The sequence below is a fragment of the Myodes glareolus genome, chromosome 4, assembly GCF_982192425.1.
Source record: "Myodes glareolus chromosome 4, mMyoGla1.1, whole genome shotgun sequence".
Taxonomy (NCBI): Eukaryota; Metazoa; Chordata; class Mammalia; order Rodentia; family Cricetidae; genus Myodes; species Myodes glareolus.
Window position 1 is genome coordinate 2,062,868 of NC_142029.1, and position 19,936 is coordinate 2,082,803.

The 19,936-nt window shown below is 50.5% G+C and overlaps 1 protein-coding gene and 1 long non-coding RNA gene across 2 annotated transcripts in view; both read left to right on the plus strand.

Moving 5' to 3' along the window:
• The window catches only part of Ano10 (anoctamin 10), a 110,912-nt gene extending 91,464 nt beyond the window's left edge, over positions 1-19,448 (plus strand). Inside the window, exon 13 of the mRNA XM_085689087.2 lies at positions 18,896-19,448. Within this exon, the coding sequence (XP_085545213.2) occupies positions 18,896-18,958 (63 nt within the window). The 3' untranslated portion in view covers positions 18,959-19,448. The remainder of the gene's footprint in view (positions 1-18,895) is intronic.
• LOC146894539 (uncharacterized) lies at positions 13,980-17,638 on the plus strand. The gene is made up of 2 exons (XR_015001715.2): positions 13,980-16,122; positions 16,989-17,638. It is a non-coding gene; the product is annotated as an uncharacterized LOC146894539 (long non-coding RNA).
• Positions 19,449-19,936: the final 488 nt, after the last annotated feature.

The following is a 19,936-nucleotide window of genomic DNA, read 5'->3' on the forward strand; positions in this document are numbered from 1 at the left end:
TTACCCTCCACTCATTATGTCTGCATAGAGGATTTAACAGTCACTGCTGACCGCTCTACATGCATAGGACACATATTTGGTTGTTGTTTGAATGAGTTTCAGTGTGCAGCCCAGGCTGCCCCCAACTCACCGTAGCCCAGGCTGCCCCCCAACTCACCGCAGTCCAGGCTGCCCCCAGCTCACCATAGTCCAGGCTGCCCCCCAACTCACTGCAGTCCAGGCTGCCCCCAACTCACCGTAGTCCAGGCTGCCCCCAGCTCATCATAGTCCAGGCTGCCCCCCAACTCACCGCAGTCCAAACTGCCCCCAGCTCACCATAGTCCAGGCTGCATCAGCCTGCCAAGGGCTGGGGTTACAGATGAGCTCAACACACCCTGTGAAAAACATATTTTTAAACTTTTAATTGTTAAGATTGGATGTTCTTTAACATAGAATAAGCTATACTGATTCACATTGCCTGGGGTCTCAGAGATATGACTGGATATTATGACCAGAGATGGCGACAAATGTGGTGATCGACTAGGGACTGTGGGGTCTGGAGGAGCCTTTAGGAACCGCACATTTGTTCATTTCTCTCTCCCAAGAATAGAAGGCAGAACACAGGGAATGCTCGAATTCAGTAATTATTTGAAATATCACCTAATTAAGGGGAAACAATCACACTAATAATGGTTCTAAAAACATAAATGACAATATTGTAATACAAAATGAAAATATGGGTAATTAAAATTCATTCCCAAAGATACTCACTCAGTTAGCCCTCTGTCTGTGGGTTCAATATGCCTCCCTAGCCACTGTTCCTGAAGCCGTACTACACAGCTGTTTCCATGGTGTTCTCATTGTAGTAGGTGCTGGTGCTGACTGGGAGGATGTGTGGTCAGGTGCCGATCATTTGTGCATGGACTCTGGTGTCCATGAAACAAATCCTCCCTGACACTGAGGGGTAACCATACGTGAGGACCAAAGCTTAACCATGAAGCAGACAGTATCTGCGCTGTATGACTAGCAAGTGTTTATAGCAGAAAAGCCCTGCTGAAATGACCATGACTCAGCCTAACTTTACAGAGTAAGAACGTGTCTCTGACTATGCTTGTGAGCTTCTGAGATTGCCCCAGCAATCTATGCCCCCAGAGTTTATACTTTTGTGGAGTTCCCATGTCCCTGCGGTTCTGTGTGTCCAGAACTGCAGCAATGACTGCATGTCTCTTCAGAGGCAGGGTTATTAAAACAAAAGCCTCTTGTTTTCTGCCTCCTAAATCACTTGCTCTTGGGAAGTGATAGCTGCCATGACCATCAGGTAGCCAGCAGAGAGACCATGTGACAAGGAGCGCGGCCTCCTACCAGCAGCCCCTGAGCATCAGAATCTCTGCACCAGCAGTTGACAGCATTTTCTCTGCGAAGAAACCAGATAGTGAATTGTCCCAGACATGTGGCCCTTGTCACCTCTGTCACCGTTTGTCAACGGGAATGTGGCACACCGCAGACTGCATACTGATCGTCCGGTTATAGTCGCCCCTCAGCCTCGTGCCACCTTGAATGGCTGCTGTAAGAGTTCACGCAGACTCTACAGGGACTCCGACCAACGCTCCCCAGCTGCGTCCACATCCTGACCCACCTTAACTCTAAGATTTTGATTTGTTAAGCCACTGAATTTTGGAGTGATTTGTTAGGCACCAGAAATCTGGAAAAATAGAGGCTCTGGGTGATCCATGACCAAAGTTCAGCCATAAGTTAGCTGTTGGTGAAGCTGGACAATGGGCACACGGAAGTTTTTTTCTCTTTGTAATTAAGACAGAAAGATTTGTCTGAAATCAAACACCCCACCCCAGGCCTGTGACTCTGAGGCCTGTGTTCTCTGCTCCCTCTCCCTTTATAATACCCAAAAGATTACATGAAGGCTTACCACCATTGCTGTGGTGTTTGGATGCACAGATCACAGACACACAGTGGACAGGCATCCCACCAAGGCATAAATACCAAGAGGCACTGACTGCTGGGGACCATCTTGGAAGTGGGCAAACAGACGGAAATGTGTTCTTACTCCATGAAGTCAAGAGTTGAGATGACTGTTGACTACATTTCCCCCACCCTTCTCTGCCACCTCAGACGCCCCAACTTCCATCCAGGGGAGGTCTTTGTCCTTGGATGCCAGTGCTGCTCTTGAGTCCTCTTGAGCCTGTCCCTGCCTCTCTGTGCTGTGCGCTAGGTTAGTCAGAGCCAAGAGGTGGGGTCTGCTCACTGCTCACTGCTGGGATGCGATGACGCGCAGTCCAGCCGCTTTCTCCTCTGGCAGTGCTCTAGCGGTCCTGGAGGGACAGACCTGCACCAGAGACAGGCTCTCACTCTGTAGCCCAGGCTGACTTTCAATTTACCCTTTCTACATCAACCTCCCGAGTACTGGGATTACAGGTATAATAACTAGCTTTATAGTGAATTGAAAAAAAAAAGAAATAAAAAAGGAATGACGTTGTAGACTGAAGTTTCTGTTCTGCTCAGTCCCGCAGCCAACAAAACACACAGAGGCTTGTATCAATTATAAACTGGTTGGCTTATTAGCTCAGGCTTATTGTTAACTAGCTCTTACAACTTAACCCATAATTCTTGTCTGTGTTAGCCACATGGCTTGTTACCTTTTATCAATGAAGCTTTCTCATCTTGCTTCCTCAGCATTGTTTGAATACTGCAGACTGAGCCTTTCCACTTCCCAGAATTCCCCTAGCCTGGTCACCCCTCCTATACTTCCTACCTGGATACTGGCCAATCAGCATTTTATTAGACAAGAGACCAACTTTACAGGGTACAAGAGCATTATCCCACAGCATGACATGACTGCTCCTGGGCATGGAGAAGGTGGATAAAAGGGAGAGCATAGCCAGAGGCAGGGGAATCTGGGGGAGTTCAGAGACTGAGCTGGACCATGTGAGGAGAGAGGGTAGAGAAGCCGAGAACCAAGAGGGGCAGCCTGAGCCAAGAGACTGGCCAAGAGGGTAAAAGGTAGACCAAAAAGGGCCAGGTAACCAAAATGGCTGGATTGTAATAGGGACAGGCAGCTGCAGGAAGAGAGTCTAGCCCCTGGACTAGAAGAGTTTAGGGTAGGGGTGGGGTATGCCAGCCAGGAGGGCTCTATATCAGGTAGAGACGGAGGGACCGAGAGAGAACCTGGAGGCCAGTGTCTGCTTTGGTATGTTACTGGGCAGCTCAATCAGCCATTTGCCCTAGGATTGAGACGGAACATAGGGCAAATGATATTCCACCTGTCAGGTACACAGAATGGGCATTTGAAGCAATCCATCTTCTGTTGTATCAGCCACATATCCACATCCCTGAACTGGCCAGTGTGTGGCTGGTAAGTCCCTGTTTAAATCTGGGGCCTTCGTTAGACTAGGAGACTGGATAGGTGTCATTCTGATCCTGCAGTTTCCGGGATGACTGTGAAGTAAGATTCAGGTGGTTTCACGGTGATGAGTTTCCTAGAGCAGGTGTGCTTGGTAATACCATTTACGGCAGGTATGAAATTGTGAATGAGACCTCGTAGGGAGCCCTGGAGAGCAACCATCAGGAGACCAGACCATTTCATGTGCTTAGCTCCAGTAGCCCATTCTCCTCCCTCGGGAATTCTCTGCAGTGTTGTTTCCCTGTTCTCAGATGTAAGAGAAAAAGTCGTCCTCTCTGGTCCTCTGTGAGGTGATTTTTGTCCTGCTTTTTTGCGGGCAGTTCTGCCAGGAAGGTGCAGGCTGTGAAGCTGGTCCTGACTCCAAGCCAGGGTAGGGAGAAACGGTGCCTGTTGTGTTGTCTGAAAAGTGAGTCCTTGCTCCGGCAGGGAACTTTTACTCCTCTGTCTTGGCGAAGACCGACAGGCTTATTTTTAATTTGCCAGTCTGGGTTTCCTGACAGCACGAGAGAAAACGAACTGCCACGTGTCTGTGAGGCAGCGCCTACCCTGTCTGTTTTCACGTGTGATAAAGACTGTTTCGATTAGAGACAGATTAAATCTAGGTTGCTTTTTGGTGAGAGGGGGATGTGAGGAAATGGACTAATGTGTTGACTTTTTCCAAGTATGCACTACACAAAAGTTTGGCATTGACTTGTTTGTATGTTAATGTGTATGTGTGGGCTTTTCTCCTGGTGATAGCAGGCAAGGTGAAAGTTGACAGAGCCAACCCTGATCCAGTGAGTTCAGCCCACTGTCCATTTGAATGACTGTTCTCGAAAGAAAGCATTCTTCCTCTACAAATGACAATATGTGTGTGAGTGTGTTGCACATGCACATGTGTTCATGTGTGCATACATGAGTATGTATGTGTATGCATGTGTGCCTGCATGCGTGTGTAGGTACATGTGCATGGACCTGTGGTACCGGGGATGGAACTGCTACACGGGGTCTCTTCACTCTGAGACAGGATCTTGCTAAGCTGTTCATGCTGGCCTCTCCTGGCCAATCCACTTCTAAATGTTGTTGTGCTGTAGGGTCAGAAAGTAAATGTCCCTCCAGGGCTGAGAGAGGAGCAGGTGAGCACCCAGGTGCCACTCTGCCCCTGCCGTGCCGGAAGGCAGCCCCTTCCCTCTTACTTCACGGTTCGGTTTGGGAGTCTTGGCCTCGCTCTTGACAAGCGCAGACTAGAAAGGAAAATTCATGTGTGTGGTTTCTTTCCTCAACGAACCCTTCAGCTATGATGAGAAGTGAGGCATGCAGGCATATCTGGGAGACATCATCCCCCTTGACCTGGTGAGGTGACCCTCCCCTCAAAGGAGAGATAACTGTTGCTTCCACAGCCCAGTCCTGTTCTCCAGAGAGATTCCAGGCCTGCACTAAAGTCAGAGTCAGTCTGATAGGGGGAAAGGACCTGCCTTCTTTGGCAGCATCCTTAGGCAAGGGATTCTGGGAGTGTTCTCAAGCTTGTGACTCCGAGGACTGGACCACAGCTACAGTGTGTGAGAGACATGTAAACTCAACGAGTCAAATAGCCTTGGTTTTGCCCAGGTGATCCTTGTGGAATCCCCATGACCAGACTCGACATATGCATTGTGGGTGGGGTGACCCAGAGCTGGTCACAGGCGGTCAGCCTGGGAGAAGCCAGCACCATCCTTACAGGTGCCATGTTCCCAAATGTGGGGACAGAGTTGGGAATGCTGTGATGGAGTTAGCATTGACTTTCCAGGCCAGTGGGTGTGGATAGGTTTCCAGACTGTGCAAGCCTGCCAGTGCACAGTTGTGCACAGAGCAGTTCTCCTTGCTACTGACTGTCTATCACATCAGGGAAGCTGAGGTCTCCAGCGTTTCACACAGCCTCCGAAAACGTGGCGACTGTTTAAACCAGTGAGTTTTGGCTGACTTCACTGTTTGTAAGCGTGTTGGGTATGGGGAATGAAAGTGCCTGCATGTTCTGGCTTTTGATATGTGGTGTCTGTGTCCTGTGCACTGAGTCAGTATGGACCACAACAGTCCTCAAGACTCTTCTATGCCTGGAAACAGAGCCCCATGGGAAGGTGGCATGAGGTTTCTAGGAAGATGGGGTTTGTCCTAGGGACCAAGAGCTGCATTTCTATAATCCTGAATGTGTTCATGCTCGTCATAGAAGCATGCGGAGATTAGCCTGTGTTTATCCTTATGGTGAGTCAGAGGCATAACTTTAAGTTCCAGGCTAGCTTGAACTACATAGTGAGTTCCATGCCAATCCAGGCTGAAGAGTGAGTGCCTGTCTAAAAAGATGAGAGGAAGGAGAAGGAAGGAAAGGTGGGGAAACGGAGGAGGGAATTCAGGATAGATAGGCAGGAAAAGCTCCTCATTCCAGAATTCAGCCAGGAGAGCCTGAATCTTTAACAAAGCTGAGGAAATGAAAACTGACCATGGAGCCAATGCTTAAAGAAAAATTCACCAAGGACCTGAAAAACACAAACTGCCCACCACACCTCTCTCATCTCTGAACTCAACAGTGCATTTCATTTAAAATCCATCCTCCCTCCCTCCCATCCCCCCATCCCTCTGTTTCCCCTTCTTCTCCCCATCCCATCATCCCTTGCTCCTGATAAACATGGCTTTGCTTCACTCTGGTTCCTCCTAGACTCAATCTGTCTGCACAGTTAGGGGGCTCTGTTTCATGGTCCCCAAGGGGACCCTGTGTCCTTAGGCTGCTGAGGGCAGAGCTGGACTGAGCTGGGGAACTGGGGAGCCGACAGCGGAGCCGACTCTGGTTGATGGTTTCAGTGTATTCTCCCGTCTTTTTCACATCACACCTTAGATTTTCCACCTTAACTACTGTGCTGCTTGATGCAGGTAAAAGAAAATAGTTTTTTTGTGGTTCCGAAGAAGTAGGCAGTTCCCTCTGGCAGGTGTTGAGAATCCAGTGTCACATGGATTTGTCAGTAATCAGGTGGTGAGAACCGTATGTTTAGGCTAAATTCTAGCCTAGACATGAAAACGTGCTAAGGAATAATTTGCCAGTTCCTTGTGAACTGAAGGAGAGCTGGGAGTCCATGACGTCACCACGCAGTGAGTTCCTGGAAAGCCAGTGGACACTGCTTCTACCCCTTCAGGGCTATGACAAAATGCCTTAGGCTGAATAATTCATGACCAATACACGGGTATTGCTTGTAGTTCTACAGACCAGAAAACCCAAGGTTGAGGCTCTCCCAGGCTCTGTACCTGGAGAGGCCTTGCTTACTGCTTCAAAGACAGAGCCTTGCTGCTGCAGCTCACATAGGAGAGGGCAGGGGGAGCTTGCTCAGATGTGTGTGTGTGGGGGGGGTGTGTGTCTGTGTGTGTGTGTCTAAGTGTCTGTGTCTGTGTGTTTGTGTCTGTGTCTATGTGTTTGTGCGTGTGTCTGTGTGTTTGTGTGTGTCTGTGTGTGTGTGTTTATGTGTCTGTGTCTGTATGTTTATGTGTGTCTATGTCTATGTGTTTGTGTGTGTGTGTGTGTCTGTGTCTGTGTCTCACCCCCCACCACCGTGTGTGTATTGCTGTGAATTCAGGGCTTTGCCCTCACACATGCTTGGGAAGCCCTCTACCACTGGCACTTAGCGGTGTTCCCAACCTATCAAGTCTGTTTTATGAGACTACTAACCCTTTTCATGAAGTCCCAACTCCTGACAGCTCAGCCGCTCCCCCAAAGCCCCACCTTGTTGCGTGCCACAGTGCTCTCTGGTTCCAACTTGAATGGTGAGACACTGACACTCAGCCCTGTGAACTTCCTGGGTGGAGGTGACCCTCAACACTTAATCTCTTGCCCTCCTGTGAACTTCCTGGGTGGAGGTGACCCTCAACGCTTCACCTCTCTGCCCTCCTGTGAACTTCCTGGGTGGAGGTGGCCACCATTACCATCACCACTCTGCCTTCCTGTGGACTGTGGGAACTCATGTAACCTCTTAAATAAGTATGTCAGTCTGTTTCCCTAGGACCCCCACCCCTGACACACACCCCATGAAAGCCTGTGCCTCTGGTGTTTAGAGTTCACCGAGTGGCAAAATTTGTTGAGGTGGGAGCACCGGAATCCTGAAAACCTAGACAGCTTACTAGAAGATCCAGGCAACGCATGGGAGTTGGGCTTTGTTCAAAGTTAGAACATACTAGATCAGTTTGCAGTAAAAACTATGGAACAGATCTTAGCCAATTTTTAAAAGTCCACATTTATTTAAAACTGCAAGAAGTTTTGGAGCTGGTGTTTGCTTCACTATTTGATGTGTTTGCTGCATCAAACGTGTAGGACGGGGTGTGGCAATGCAGGCATCCAACACTCAGAAGCCCAAGAAAGGGGAATCACAACTATGAGGCCAGCCTGGCTGTACACTAAGACCCTGCCTCAAATATCAAACCAAGAAAGAAGATGGGGGAAAGAGCCCTGGAAGAGAGCCTGACACCTGAGAGGACCGAACAGGCTCAGTCTGGCTTTTGCACTCTGGTTATACTAGCAACAGGCTTGATGTGAAAGATGCACACTGGGTTCTCTTTCCATCCAAGACACAGGCAGGCAGGTTGAGCTACTGTGAAAGGTGGCTAGGGAGAGAAGGGCCTCTGGGCAAGCCAGATGTGACTCAGCTCTCAGCAGCATCAGCAGCCCTGACTGTGGTCTGGCCTAGTACCACCCTAACTTTCCCCTCTGTGGGGTTCATGTTCCTCAGAATATCTATACTCAGCTACTCCTGGGCAGGGGAAGGAGGACACTCCTCTATAAAACATTCTGTTTTAAAAGGGAAAATGTATAAAAACATAAATCCATTAAGAGTGTTGAAAACAGTCGGGTGGTAGTGGCGCAGGCCTTTAATTCCAGCACTCAGGATTCAGAGGCAGGTGGATCTCTGTGAGTTCAAGGCCAGCCTGGTCTACAGGAGTGACAGGCTCCAAAGCTAGAGAAACCCTGTCTCACATCCCCCCCAAAAAAAACATATTCACAGCATACAGAGGTGTTATTAGGAGGTTGCTTGTTCGTTTCCCGAAATAACCACACAGAAGCTGTATTAATTAAATCACTGCTTGGCTAATCACTATAGCATATTTCTAGAAAGCTCTTACATATTAAATTAACCCATTTCTATTATTTTATATTCTACCATGAGGTTTGTGGCCTACCTACTGGCAAGGTTCCAGGTGGCAGCTCCCGTCTTTCCCCCCTAGCGACTACCATGGTGTCTCCTGACTCCGCCTTCCTTCTCCCAGCATTCAGTTTAGTTTTCCCACCTAGCTCTATTTCTGCTAAGCCACTGGCCGAAACAGATTTATTCATTAACCAATAAAAGCAACACATAGACAGACGGACTTCCCACACCACAGAGGGGAATCCCACATCACCTCCCCTTTTCTGTCTAAACAAAAAGGAAGGTTTTAACTTTAACATAGCAAGATTACATACAACAAAGTAGTTATTAAGCAGAAATTATAGTTATAATATTTATTCCGTTTACGTTTGGCAAATTAAGGAAAATACTCTATCATCTATCTTAGCTTTGTGAGTCTAAAGTTTTATATCTAATTTATCTTTTATAATTATAACTATCTCTCTTCAATTCCATCAAAGACCCTAGAAGGATATAATATTACCTAAGTAAACAGGAAGTGCTTTGTAAGCAACTTCCAAAACTCTAGAATTGACAGAGACATCTCGCTGCCTGGACAGTCACCCAAAGTTCTTCTGTAACATTGGGGCATCAGTCTTTAGCCTATGGGCCCATAGTATCCAGCAGACTTTTCCATTAGGCAGGAAATTTTAAAGACAGATCCACCTATATTGGCAGTTTGTCAGTCACTTTCTTCTGTGTCCTGCAGAGTCTGGCAGACTCTTTAATGAAGCAGGAACCCTGAAGAACTGTCTCACCTTTAGGAAAGTTCAGTCATTTTCCTGTGAGTCCTGTATGTCAGTTCATATAGCATACCCAGTTCAGGCAAGAGCAGTTTCTTGCCCAAAGGGCTAACAAACTCCATAAGGGGAGCCTCTTTAATGCCCATCTTCCTCCTACTCTATTCTGCAATGCCATAGGCCTAAAGAAGCTTCTTTATTAACCAATGGTAATAAAACTTAGTCACAGTATATCGAGGGGAATCCCACACCACCAACACCACCTCCTTAATCTATCTGAACACAGGTTTGCCACCTTGAGGAGTCAGGGAGGCAAAGGCCATAAGGGATCCCAGGACATACAGAACCAAGGAAGAATGGGGTGCATAGAATGCCAGTTCCAGAGGTCCACCAAGACTCTGTTTCATGTCCAGTAGAGCATGTGAGCAAACTGACTAGGGAAAGAACCATCAAAGTCGAGGCCACTAAGCCTGGTGTGCAGGGTTGGACAGTATGTTCCTGTAGCAGACAGAATACTCAGAATTCATGGGGAGATGGGAAGACACTCAGGAAAGCCTGCCCCGTTAATAGGAAATAACTCCGAGCTGAGCCCTCCTGTGGACTCACCCAACAAACCATAAAGGCATGGTTTTAACTTTTAACTTTATCCCAGAATAATACAAAACTTCCCACGAATATAGACAAGAACATACACAATGGTGAGGAGAGCCAGTCATCAGTTTGAACTGACTCAAGGCCGAGGCACATGACAGAACTAGTCAGTCAGGATGCTGATAGAATCATTAAGCTATAGCCCATGTGTTGTAACAGTCACATAAGACATGGATGGTTAAACATGTGCATCTGGTGTCTAAAGATTAAACCCTCAGATCGGAAAACACATTAAATAGGATAATTGTCAGACAAGATGTTAGACTGGAAAAAAAATTAGTAAATTTAAGGACATGTCAGTAAACGTAAAATGCAGCCAAGAGAGAGGACAAAATCTTAGAAGTGAGGAACGGTGCATCACCGTACTGCATTGCCGCGCTGCGGGCTGCCCAGCACCTGGGGCTTTCTCAGCCTGACGAAGGACAGGGATGGCAAAGCTATAATGAGCTCATTAAGGAGTGGTGACTGCTGGCCCTGGCTGTGAGGACCACAGGAGGAAAGTCCACATGTGCTGAAGACTCTGGCGGAGTCAAGCCAAGAAATGAAGAGGAAAAAGACACACAGGGCATCTCCACAAAGAAGCCCAGGTTCTCTCTCTCTCTCTCTCTCTCTCTCTCTCTCTCTCTTTCTCTCTCTCTCTCTCTCTCTCTCTCTCTCTCTCTCTCTCTCTCTCCCCGCCCCCTCTGTGTATGTGTGTCTGTCTGTCTGACCATGTCTGTGTGTGTAGCCCCTTATAGGAATGGGAACGGTTTCTGTAGTCCAGGGCAAGCTGGGAAATGTGGTCTTTCAGCAGGGACATGCCGGAGTTGGTTGGTTATTATTCCTCTTAAGTTCTAGCCAATCTTGTAGAGCAGGGTGTATAGCCACTGTTTTGAGAAGATTATGTATTCCTTTGCAATATGGAAAAAGTTCCAAGAGGAAGCCAGGAAAACAAACATCCAGAAGAGGCTAAGGGTCAAGAGGCCAGGGAAGAATTCTACACAGGGAAAGAGAAAACTCCAGAACTACTGTGAGGGCAGGTGCTTGGTCTGTAAGGGAAGGCTGAGGACAAAGAGAGAGGACCACAACCCTGCTGGAGGAAGCCTGGGGATGTCCACTGAGGCCTGTCTGGAACAGGGACAAAAGGCTTCCAAGAAAGGCCCAGTGGGAGGGCAGCTGGCTCCTGTGGGATTTCCAGAGTTGACAGCTCCTCTGCCAGTCTACCTCACCTCTGACAAATGGGGTGGGAGAAAGTTTGTGCCTGGCTGCAACCCCTGGGAACTCAGCCTGCTGGTGAGGCTGAGTGGGGGTGGGGAGGGTGCTGAGCCGGCTTCATCTGGGTGGGAGTAGGGAGGGTGCTGAGCCAGGCTTCATCTCTTTGTAGTGAAAACAGAGATGAGAAAAGAGCTCCAGCCTGTGGGAGCCTGACAGAAGGTGCACAAGATCCCGGGGGGGGGGGGGGGGTGGTCTTGAGCCTGGCTTAGAAACCTAAGCTGTGCTCTTTGCCATCCGTTCCATGTAGTTGTTTTTCTCCAGGTCCCCTTTCCTGCAGGGTTAAGTACTTCTGGTCCTCAAGACCAGTGAGTAGACAGTATCTCGGAGTCCCCAGGACAGGCTTGGTAAAGCCGGCAGTGTGACTGGGGGCTTTCACGTTCTAATGTGGGCAGGAACAGCACAGTGCCCAGACAGGCCTTCCCACTCCATGGATTGTGTGCCCACGGGCTCAGTAGGGAGGATACCCAGTAATTTTCAGAAGAATGAGAGGTTTTAGGGCTTTGACAGCCTGGAATAGCTCTGGGTGGTTTCCATATAAAGAGTCAAAATCATTAGGCGAACCTGACTGGAAACAAGTCCACACACCAGCCCTGCTCAGGGTTGGAGAGCAGCTGATCAATGCCATTTAAGGCCTCGGCAGGCTCTTTCTGTTTTCACATCCAGACAGCCCTGACATGCTCGCTTCATCATGATCTCGAAGTGGCTTCTGCTGCCCCAGGAAGCATACCCTCAGCCTGGCTCGTCTAGGACAGAGAGGAGAGGGAACCTGACCGACCCAGTGAGCGGGAAAGTCCCTGACAGTGTGGCTTGGAGTGAAAAAAATGTGGACTCTTACCACCAGGGGGCAGCAGCAGGAGCAGCGGCTTTGTTCTGAGAAAGTTTGCACACAGTGGGGAAAACCTGAAAGGGAAGACAGAGTGGTGGGGCACATCCAACAGGAAAAGAGGGGAAACTGGAGGCTTTGGAATGCAGGTGCATGCAGAGTGAAGACGGAATGCAGGTGCATGCAGAGAGAAGGAAGAGCCGGCAGGCTCCAGAAGTAGCCAGACCAGAACTAGTTAAAATCGGCCAGGAGGAACCAGACATCCTGCATTTCATTTTAATTTTCTTCATCAGTCACAAAAGTAAAAGAAAGGAAGGGAGAGAGGATAGAAGACAGAGAAAGAAAGGGAAGGAAAGGGAAGGAAGCCTGGGTGAGGCAGGTGTGTGGCCCCGTCACCCACACTGACAGTGGCTTCCTCTATGCGCTGACCCTGACACTCCTTCGCCTGTTTGTCTGCTTGCTTCTCCTCCCTCTCCTTCAGTCTGTCCTTTCCTTCCTCCCTCCCTTTCCTTTTCCCTTGGTTTTTGTTTGTTTTGCTTTGCTTTGTTTTTGTTTTGTTTTCCTGGACAGGGTTTCTCTGTGTATGTAGCCTTGGCTGTCCTGGAACTCACTCTGTTGACCAGGCTGGCCTCAAACTCTGAGATCAGCCTGTCTCAGGCCGCCACCACAGGCTTCTTCTCCAGGCTCCAGGTTGCTACTGAGCCAAACCTGGCCCTGTGTTCCCAGCGAGTTCCTGGGCACAGGCTCTCAGCCTCACTCCTCCCTGCTGGGCTCCAGACTCCACTCTGAGGGAGGCAGGGTATAAATAGGAACTACTTAGTGCCCTTTGAGTGGTCAGCATAATGACTTTGAGAATCTTGTTAAAATGGAGATTCTGATTCAGGGTCCAGGTGAACTCCACACCCTGCCATGTGTCAGGTTCCCAGGCCACAGTGAGGCCCCAGGTCTTGGAGCATGCCTGACATGGCGGGTGAGTTCCAGACCCGCGTTTCTCTACCTGGATGGCGGGTGGGTTCCAGACCTGCGTTTCTCTGCCGAGGCATTCAGGAGAGGTGCACCTTCTCTGAGACAGAGGCCAAGCACTGTCCCTCCAGAGCAGAGAGACAGTGACGGCACCCACTGCACGGGGTTAGGAGAGGAGGGGCCAGTGGTCTCAAAGAGGGGAGTACTGCCCCAAAGCAGGACCCCCAAACCAAAGCAGGTTTGACCAAAGTGATAAGAAAGGTATTCAATATTTTGCCATATGTCCCCTGAGCTCCTGGCTAGTGGTCCCAGATTTGGTCACAGCAGCTTTGGGACAGTATTCCCCCTCAACTGGTGGAGACAGACTTCAGGTCCCTCCTAGTGTGGCCTTGGCAAGGCGAACTACCTTATAGGGAGCCATTTCATTGAATTAGTAAGGTCAGGAGGTGATCTGAAGAGGCTTTGGGACCTAGAAAGAAGAAAACACCCCAAGTGGACGGAAGTATCTGTGCATTTGTCTGCGAAGAATGGGGACAAGCAGGAGGGCAACAAGGGACTTAGGACACAGCCCAGTGTCTCAGGACCCACTGTGCATATCACACTTCTTTAGGTTAAAAATAAGTGGCTTGGTCTAGCTCACACTGCAGGAAAGGAAGCTCCGCAAGGCCTTGAACCCCAGGGCCGGGTCATAATGGTCGTGAGAATCATGAGAGATGGATGCCTGACCCATGTCCTAAAACCTAGCTATGGGGACCAGTCCTCAGGGGATCCTATTTGTTCTAGCCAGTTGACCGCGGGAACTAGTGTAGACCTCCCAGTCTTCCTGGGTCCTCCTTCTGCAGGGTGACTTCAGGGATATTGGTCCAGAGTGTGTGTGTGTGTGTGTGTCTGGTTTGTTTAGTTTGGTGTGGGGTTTTTTTTGTTGTTGTTGTTTTGGGGGAAGGGTCATGCTATGTAGTCCAGGCTGGCCTTGAACGCTCCACTCTTCTGCCTCAGTTTCCCTAGTGCTGGCCCCATGGCTGTGTGTCACACCTGGCCTCACATTTGTTCCGTTTTGTTGTTCTTCAACTTCTGGATTCTGACAGTGGATATGGTGTGGAAAGTGTAATACTGTAGGAGTCATTATTCCACTGTTAAGAGTCACTAAGTGAGCAATTCTTTGTGAATATAAAAGTCTTGATTTTCAGATTCTACACTGACCCATGTAGTAGGTGTAGTCACGGTGATGACTCACTTAGCTGGTTCAGATGCGATGAAATGGGGCACAAGACTGGCACGTCCACATGTGGAGGGTGGGGCAGTCGGCAGTGTGTATGTTTGAAATGATACCAAAATTTAAGTTGTGAAGATACATTCTTGAACTCTTTAGAAGAGCTGCTTAAGAGAGCATTATAAACAGGATGCCTGTTCTATAGACAGTCCTCGGGTGATCATCGGGTTTGCCACTCTCATTGTAAAAATTGTCCCCTGAGATCATGTGAGTTCCCCAGTTGCCACCCTGGTCCTCCTCCAGGGGCGCCACTGGCAGCCATGTGAAGGAAGAGCGGGGCGGTTGTTCCCACAGCACATTGCTCACCGTCCTCTCCACTCCGCTGTTGGCTCGCTCCCAGCTCTGGGCTGTGGTTCAGGTGCGAGAAGGTCAGCACCTAGGCGGCAGGCACCCTGTCACCCTGCGCCCAGGACACAGGACACAAGAAAAGTGCGTGTGGCCCCATCTCAAGCACTGTTTTCAGAGTTGGGGTCAATGGCTTCTGCTAAAAATAGATGTCACTCCTGAGCATAGACTCAGAAATCAGTCAGTGGACACGCCTGCACAGCCATGCAGATACCTGTCAAGTCATGGGATTTGCACAGGAGCCATCAACATAAGAACGATAAAGAAAGTGTTATGCATGCACACACACCTACACACACACTCTCACACATACACACACACACTCACACACACACACTCACACACTCACACATACATACACCTGTGTGCACACACGGGGGTGGAAAAAGAAAGATCCCTAAAACAGAATGACATTGTCATTCACAGGCCAGGGAGTGGAATTAAGTCATTAAGCAAAACAAGCCAGACACAGAAGGACAGATGTACATTTTCCTCACACGTGGACTCCAGCTTTTCACAAAGTAGGAGGATCGAAGTGCTACTGAGGGGCTGCTGTCAGGACCGTGGTTTAGAGTCTTGGGGGTCTTCAAAGAACTGAAGATGGACTCCATTCCGAAGAGCAGAGCGATGCAGCTTACACAGCACAGGCGAGCAGTGAGCTCCTTGAGGGGTCATGCTCAAGACTTACTGTTTGGGGCTTCTTTTAATGGGGTCCAGGAGGGGGAGCGGGGAGCTGGTTGCTAAGGGGTGTGTGTGGGTGGGTGGTTCTATTTTTTGATTGTCAGGTTTGGATTATACAAGCTTTTGTTTAGTAAGCATGCCTTTTCCCATGATGCATCTGATTTTACTCATATGCACATCCAATTGTGCACAGGCGTACGATGCTAATTGGGGGGCAGGCGTTCCCTAAAAGGGCTCAGAGGATGCAGATAGTCTTACTGCATAGACACGCTAAATTAATTCAGGCTTAACCCACCCCCACCCCATACACACTTCTCTTACATGCAAGTAGGATTCTCAGAACATGTCTGATGGAAGCTGACCAGAAAAGAGTGCTTGCTGGAGGATGCTAGGGAAGGGAGAGCATTGCACTGTGGGAAGAGAGTGTGCGCACAGATGAGGGTCCAGCCAAGAGGAACCTCGGGTTGCTAAGCTTTCCCTGGACTCATCCACCTCAGAGGGGACCAGCATAAGGGCTGAGATGCCAAGTGAGGGAGACGGGTGTGATCAAAGCATATTGCATCATGTGTGAAATCGGTAAAATGAAAGCCGGTGTTTAAGCCGATGATGGACACTAGAAGGAAGAATGGCTTTTGACAGTGGGGTTGGGACTGACTAGCTTCTCCCTCCAGTGACTTCAGAGCCTTTGAATCACAGCTCAGCACTGCTCTTCCTGTTGTCTTCATCCTAGCTCCTAATCATTCTGAATTTATAATGCTTTATTTTTAGTCATACCAAAGTTTGGTGATCCTGGCATCACCTATATTCACTGTGCATAAGGAATATCCCAACATTCCTGTCTCTCTCAGGTAGGCAAGGGTGGGTGTGTGATGTCTAATCTAGAATACTAACTAGCTGCCATTGTGATAGCTATTTGAGAAGGAATCACAGGAGCCCAGACAGTTGTCCTGCCCAGACCAGTTAAACCAGGACTGAGGTGAGCATTGAGCAAGTGTGAACTGGAATCAGACCAGTTAAACCAGGACTGAGGTGAGCATTGAGCAAGTGTGAACTGGAATCAGACCAGTTAAACCAGGACTGAGGTGAGCATTGAGCGAGTGTGAACTGGAATCGTGCTATCCCAGGCCACCATCCTTGTTCCTGGGAAGCCTTGGATGGAGGAGCCAGATGTCACGGCTCAACTAAGGAAGCCACCTCAAGGTCCTCCTTCAGTATCTGCTGTTAACTCGAGTCCTGGAGACCAGATGCCCATGTAGCCACAGCCTAGAGTTGCTCAGGTTCCTTCAGAGTGAGATTGTTGGGGCCCAGGGTTCTGGTGTCGAGAGATTTTAAGCCCGGCAATAGCTGTGACGGGAAGCAAATTTCCAAGCACTTCTAACAGAGGGGTCCTGAAGTTTTAGTGTGGACTTAGGGAAGAGTCTGAGTACAGGAGGCCAAAGGGGCTGTCTGAGATCAGCAGGGTCTGCCGTAGCCGTGCCAAGTCTGGGGGATGTATGGGCAGTCTTGGAAGATCTTTCTGTAGTTCCTTACAGGGAAGGGGGATGCAGCTACACAGCTCCCCCAGGCTCAGCTTAGGTAGAGGACCATTTGCGACGTGAGTCTTTGAATGAGTCACAAGTTAAAAGAAATCCATTGTTTCTTCGCTCTGCCGATATTTTATAGGAAAGCTCAGCTCTATTATGCTGCCTGATGCTTATGCATGTTCCAATTTCAGGGTCCTCAGAGTCCAGCTGATGTTTCCAGGGGCCACTTTACTCCTGTCCTCCCCACACACCCTGGGCACTGAAGAGCTGAAGAATGACCTAGAGATGCCCTTCAACTAGGGCCCAGCTCAGTCAGGAATCTCCAATGAGGGTGACCTAATCCTGAAGGTCCAGCCACAGAGGGAGGCACAGGGTGACACAGCTCAGCTGGCTAAGTCACTGGGATCCACCGCTCATGGCCCTGCTCTACAGCAAATAAAGGCCACACTGCCTGTGAGACCAGACCACCCTCATACTCTGCCCCAGCAGGAGAGCGTGGCTCTGAGGCCTCAGACCCCTCTGGTCCCTAGAGCAGAACTGAGGCAGGCTGGAGACCTCAGCCTGTTGGGTCTGAGCCGACCCTGGGCCTGAGAGAGTGACTGTGGTCCCCGAGGGATAACCCCACTGGTACAGCTATTACAAGGTCAAATAGGGACAACGTCACTTGGGGGGTGGATACACGAGGAACAGCTTGCACCTCACCAGAGCCTCGGAGGCTGCCTAGTTCTCTCCCTGTCTGAGATGCCAGGGTCTGCTCAGATTCAACATCACCCAACTCTAACGCAGTCTTCCATTTCTTGTGGTTACTCATCAACCAGGAAATAGATGCCTTCCACTTGTCCGTTCATTCTTTCGGTCATAAACACATTTTAAATGTTTGTGGTTATTCACTGACACGAGCTGGCGGGGTCCGGGGAGGTCATGGTGGACTCAGGCTGTAGTGTCCATCTCCGTGATTAGGGCTGGCAGGGCCTTGTGAACCCGGGCTCTCGGGCTGGTCTGCATGACTGGGGCAGTTTCGTGTCCAAAGCCGATAGGTGTGCTGGACTGAGAGAAGCTGAGTTCTGGTAAAGGAAGAGGTGACAGACCAGAAGGGACACAAAATGTTGTGGCCTGTTTCTGCAGGTCTGTAGATTAACTCAAAAACCGGCTGCGTCACTCTGCTGGGGACACTGCATAACTGTGGGGCCCTGGGCAGGGATGGCTGAGCCAGCCCTAAGCCTGTGTCTACCCAGTGCCCAGGCCCTTGCACAAAACACATGCCCTGCACTACCGGCCTCTCCCCCACCTAAAGCTCCTCGGTCCCTGGGTGGAGGTAGCACAGGGCTAGGGAGCCTCCAGAGCCATCTCTGGATCACGTGGAAGGAGACGGACCAGGCTACAAGGGACAGTAGCCCTCAGAAAAGCAAACTCCATAGATCTGCGGCCTTGAGAGGGCACTTCTGCCTGCGCATGTCAACCCGAAGGCCCAGGGGACAGCCTGGTGCATGCAGGCCAGCACTGTTGATACGTGGGCTAAGGCTGTCACCAGCATCCTCTGCTTTAAGCCACATTTCAGTGTGTGCTCACTGACTAGCGAGCTGGGCAGAGCCGAGGAGGCCATGCTCTCTCCCATGCTGCAGGAGGAGGTGTCCCCAGGGAGGCTGAGGGTGCTGTGCAGGACAGGCCTATGGCTGTAGACGCAGGACCTGAGAAAGGTGGTGGACCTGCCTGTAACACAGTGCTCTGCACAGATGGGATGCCTGGGATCATGAGGCCAAACTTCCCAGTCTTTCAGCTCATAAGGACAGGGTAAAGACTTGGCCTCCCTTTGCTGTCCTGTCTTTTCTGGGGCCCTGCCCTCCTATTCCATCCAGGAAAAGCCAGGTGTTTCTGGGGCCCCCAGTATTCGGGCTCACAGGAGCATTTTGCCTATACCAATCACTCCCTCCCAGCCTGGTAAGGAATGCAGGAAGTAAGCCGTGGGCAGTGGCTGAGGGGCACCTCCTTCCTGGGGTTCCACTCCTCCGCAGGGTGTCTGCAGGCCAGGGCCTCTGCCCTGTCGGTGCCACCGCTTGGATCTGCATGGTTCACCTGGTGCCCTGTGTTCTCTCAACAGCAAATGAAACTTGTGGCTGAAAACCTGAAGGAGGCCCAGGAAGACAGAAGGGAGGCGACCTGAGCCCCAGCGCTGGCCTGAGCCCCAGAGCGCTGGCCCTCCTGCCCCAGCCTGTCCTGAGGAACACCTGCATCACACCTGCACAGGGCGGGGTACCAACCTGAACTCGGGCCAGTGCTCGGCTGTGTGAAGTGACAGACACAGTGGGCACACCGACCCTGCAAGGTCTGGTTCTGTGGGAGAAGAGGCTGGGACCCTTGAGAGCTCCCTGGTATCCTCTCATCTGGACCCTCCCAGGGCCCCACGCCCCCCTCCAGCTGCCTCACTTCGCTCCAGAGCCTCGGCTGCCCTCGAGCTCCATCCCTATGGAGTCACCAGCTTTCCACATGGCATTCACAGGGTCCACGGTGGGGTGGTGGCTTAGGGTCTGTGCCCACTATACCGATTCATGGGAGCCATGCTGAGGGGGTTCCCACACCTGAGTGCCTCTTGGTTCTCTATGACAGTGTGTTGACTGACTCTAACTGAGCTATTAAAGGCAGCCCTCACCCGACTCCTCCTCCCTCCAGAACTAGGTGGTGCGGTGGGGATCCCAGGAGCCAAGTGAAGCCTCAAAGCTCCCAGCCAGACCCAGGTTTTCTGGGGGACGCTGCTGCTGCTGCCACCTGGGGGAAGCCTGGTGTGAGCCGGGACCTGCAGAGTGTGGTGTTAGTGCCAGGGGTGCTGTCTGCCTCCCCAGCTGAACCTACGGCATTCACTGATGCGAGTGTGACAGCCCACCCAGGAAGCAAGGTCTCCAAGAGTGGGCGCTGATACCCTTGCTGGGCCCGTGAGCTCTCCTGGCTGCTGTCGAGCTCTTCCCCAGCAAGCGCTGGGATAGCCTGCTCCACACAGCTCGCAGGGGGGGGGTGCCATCAAGAGCTGGGATAGCCTGCTCCACACAGCTCAGGGGGCTGCACCTCTGTGCCCCGCTTTACCCAGAGAAGAGGTGGCAGCTGGCTCAGGATCACTTGGTTTTAGAAGCCCTGCTCCCGCTTTTGT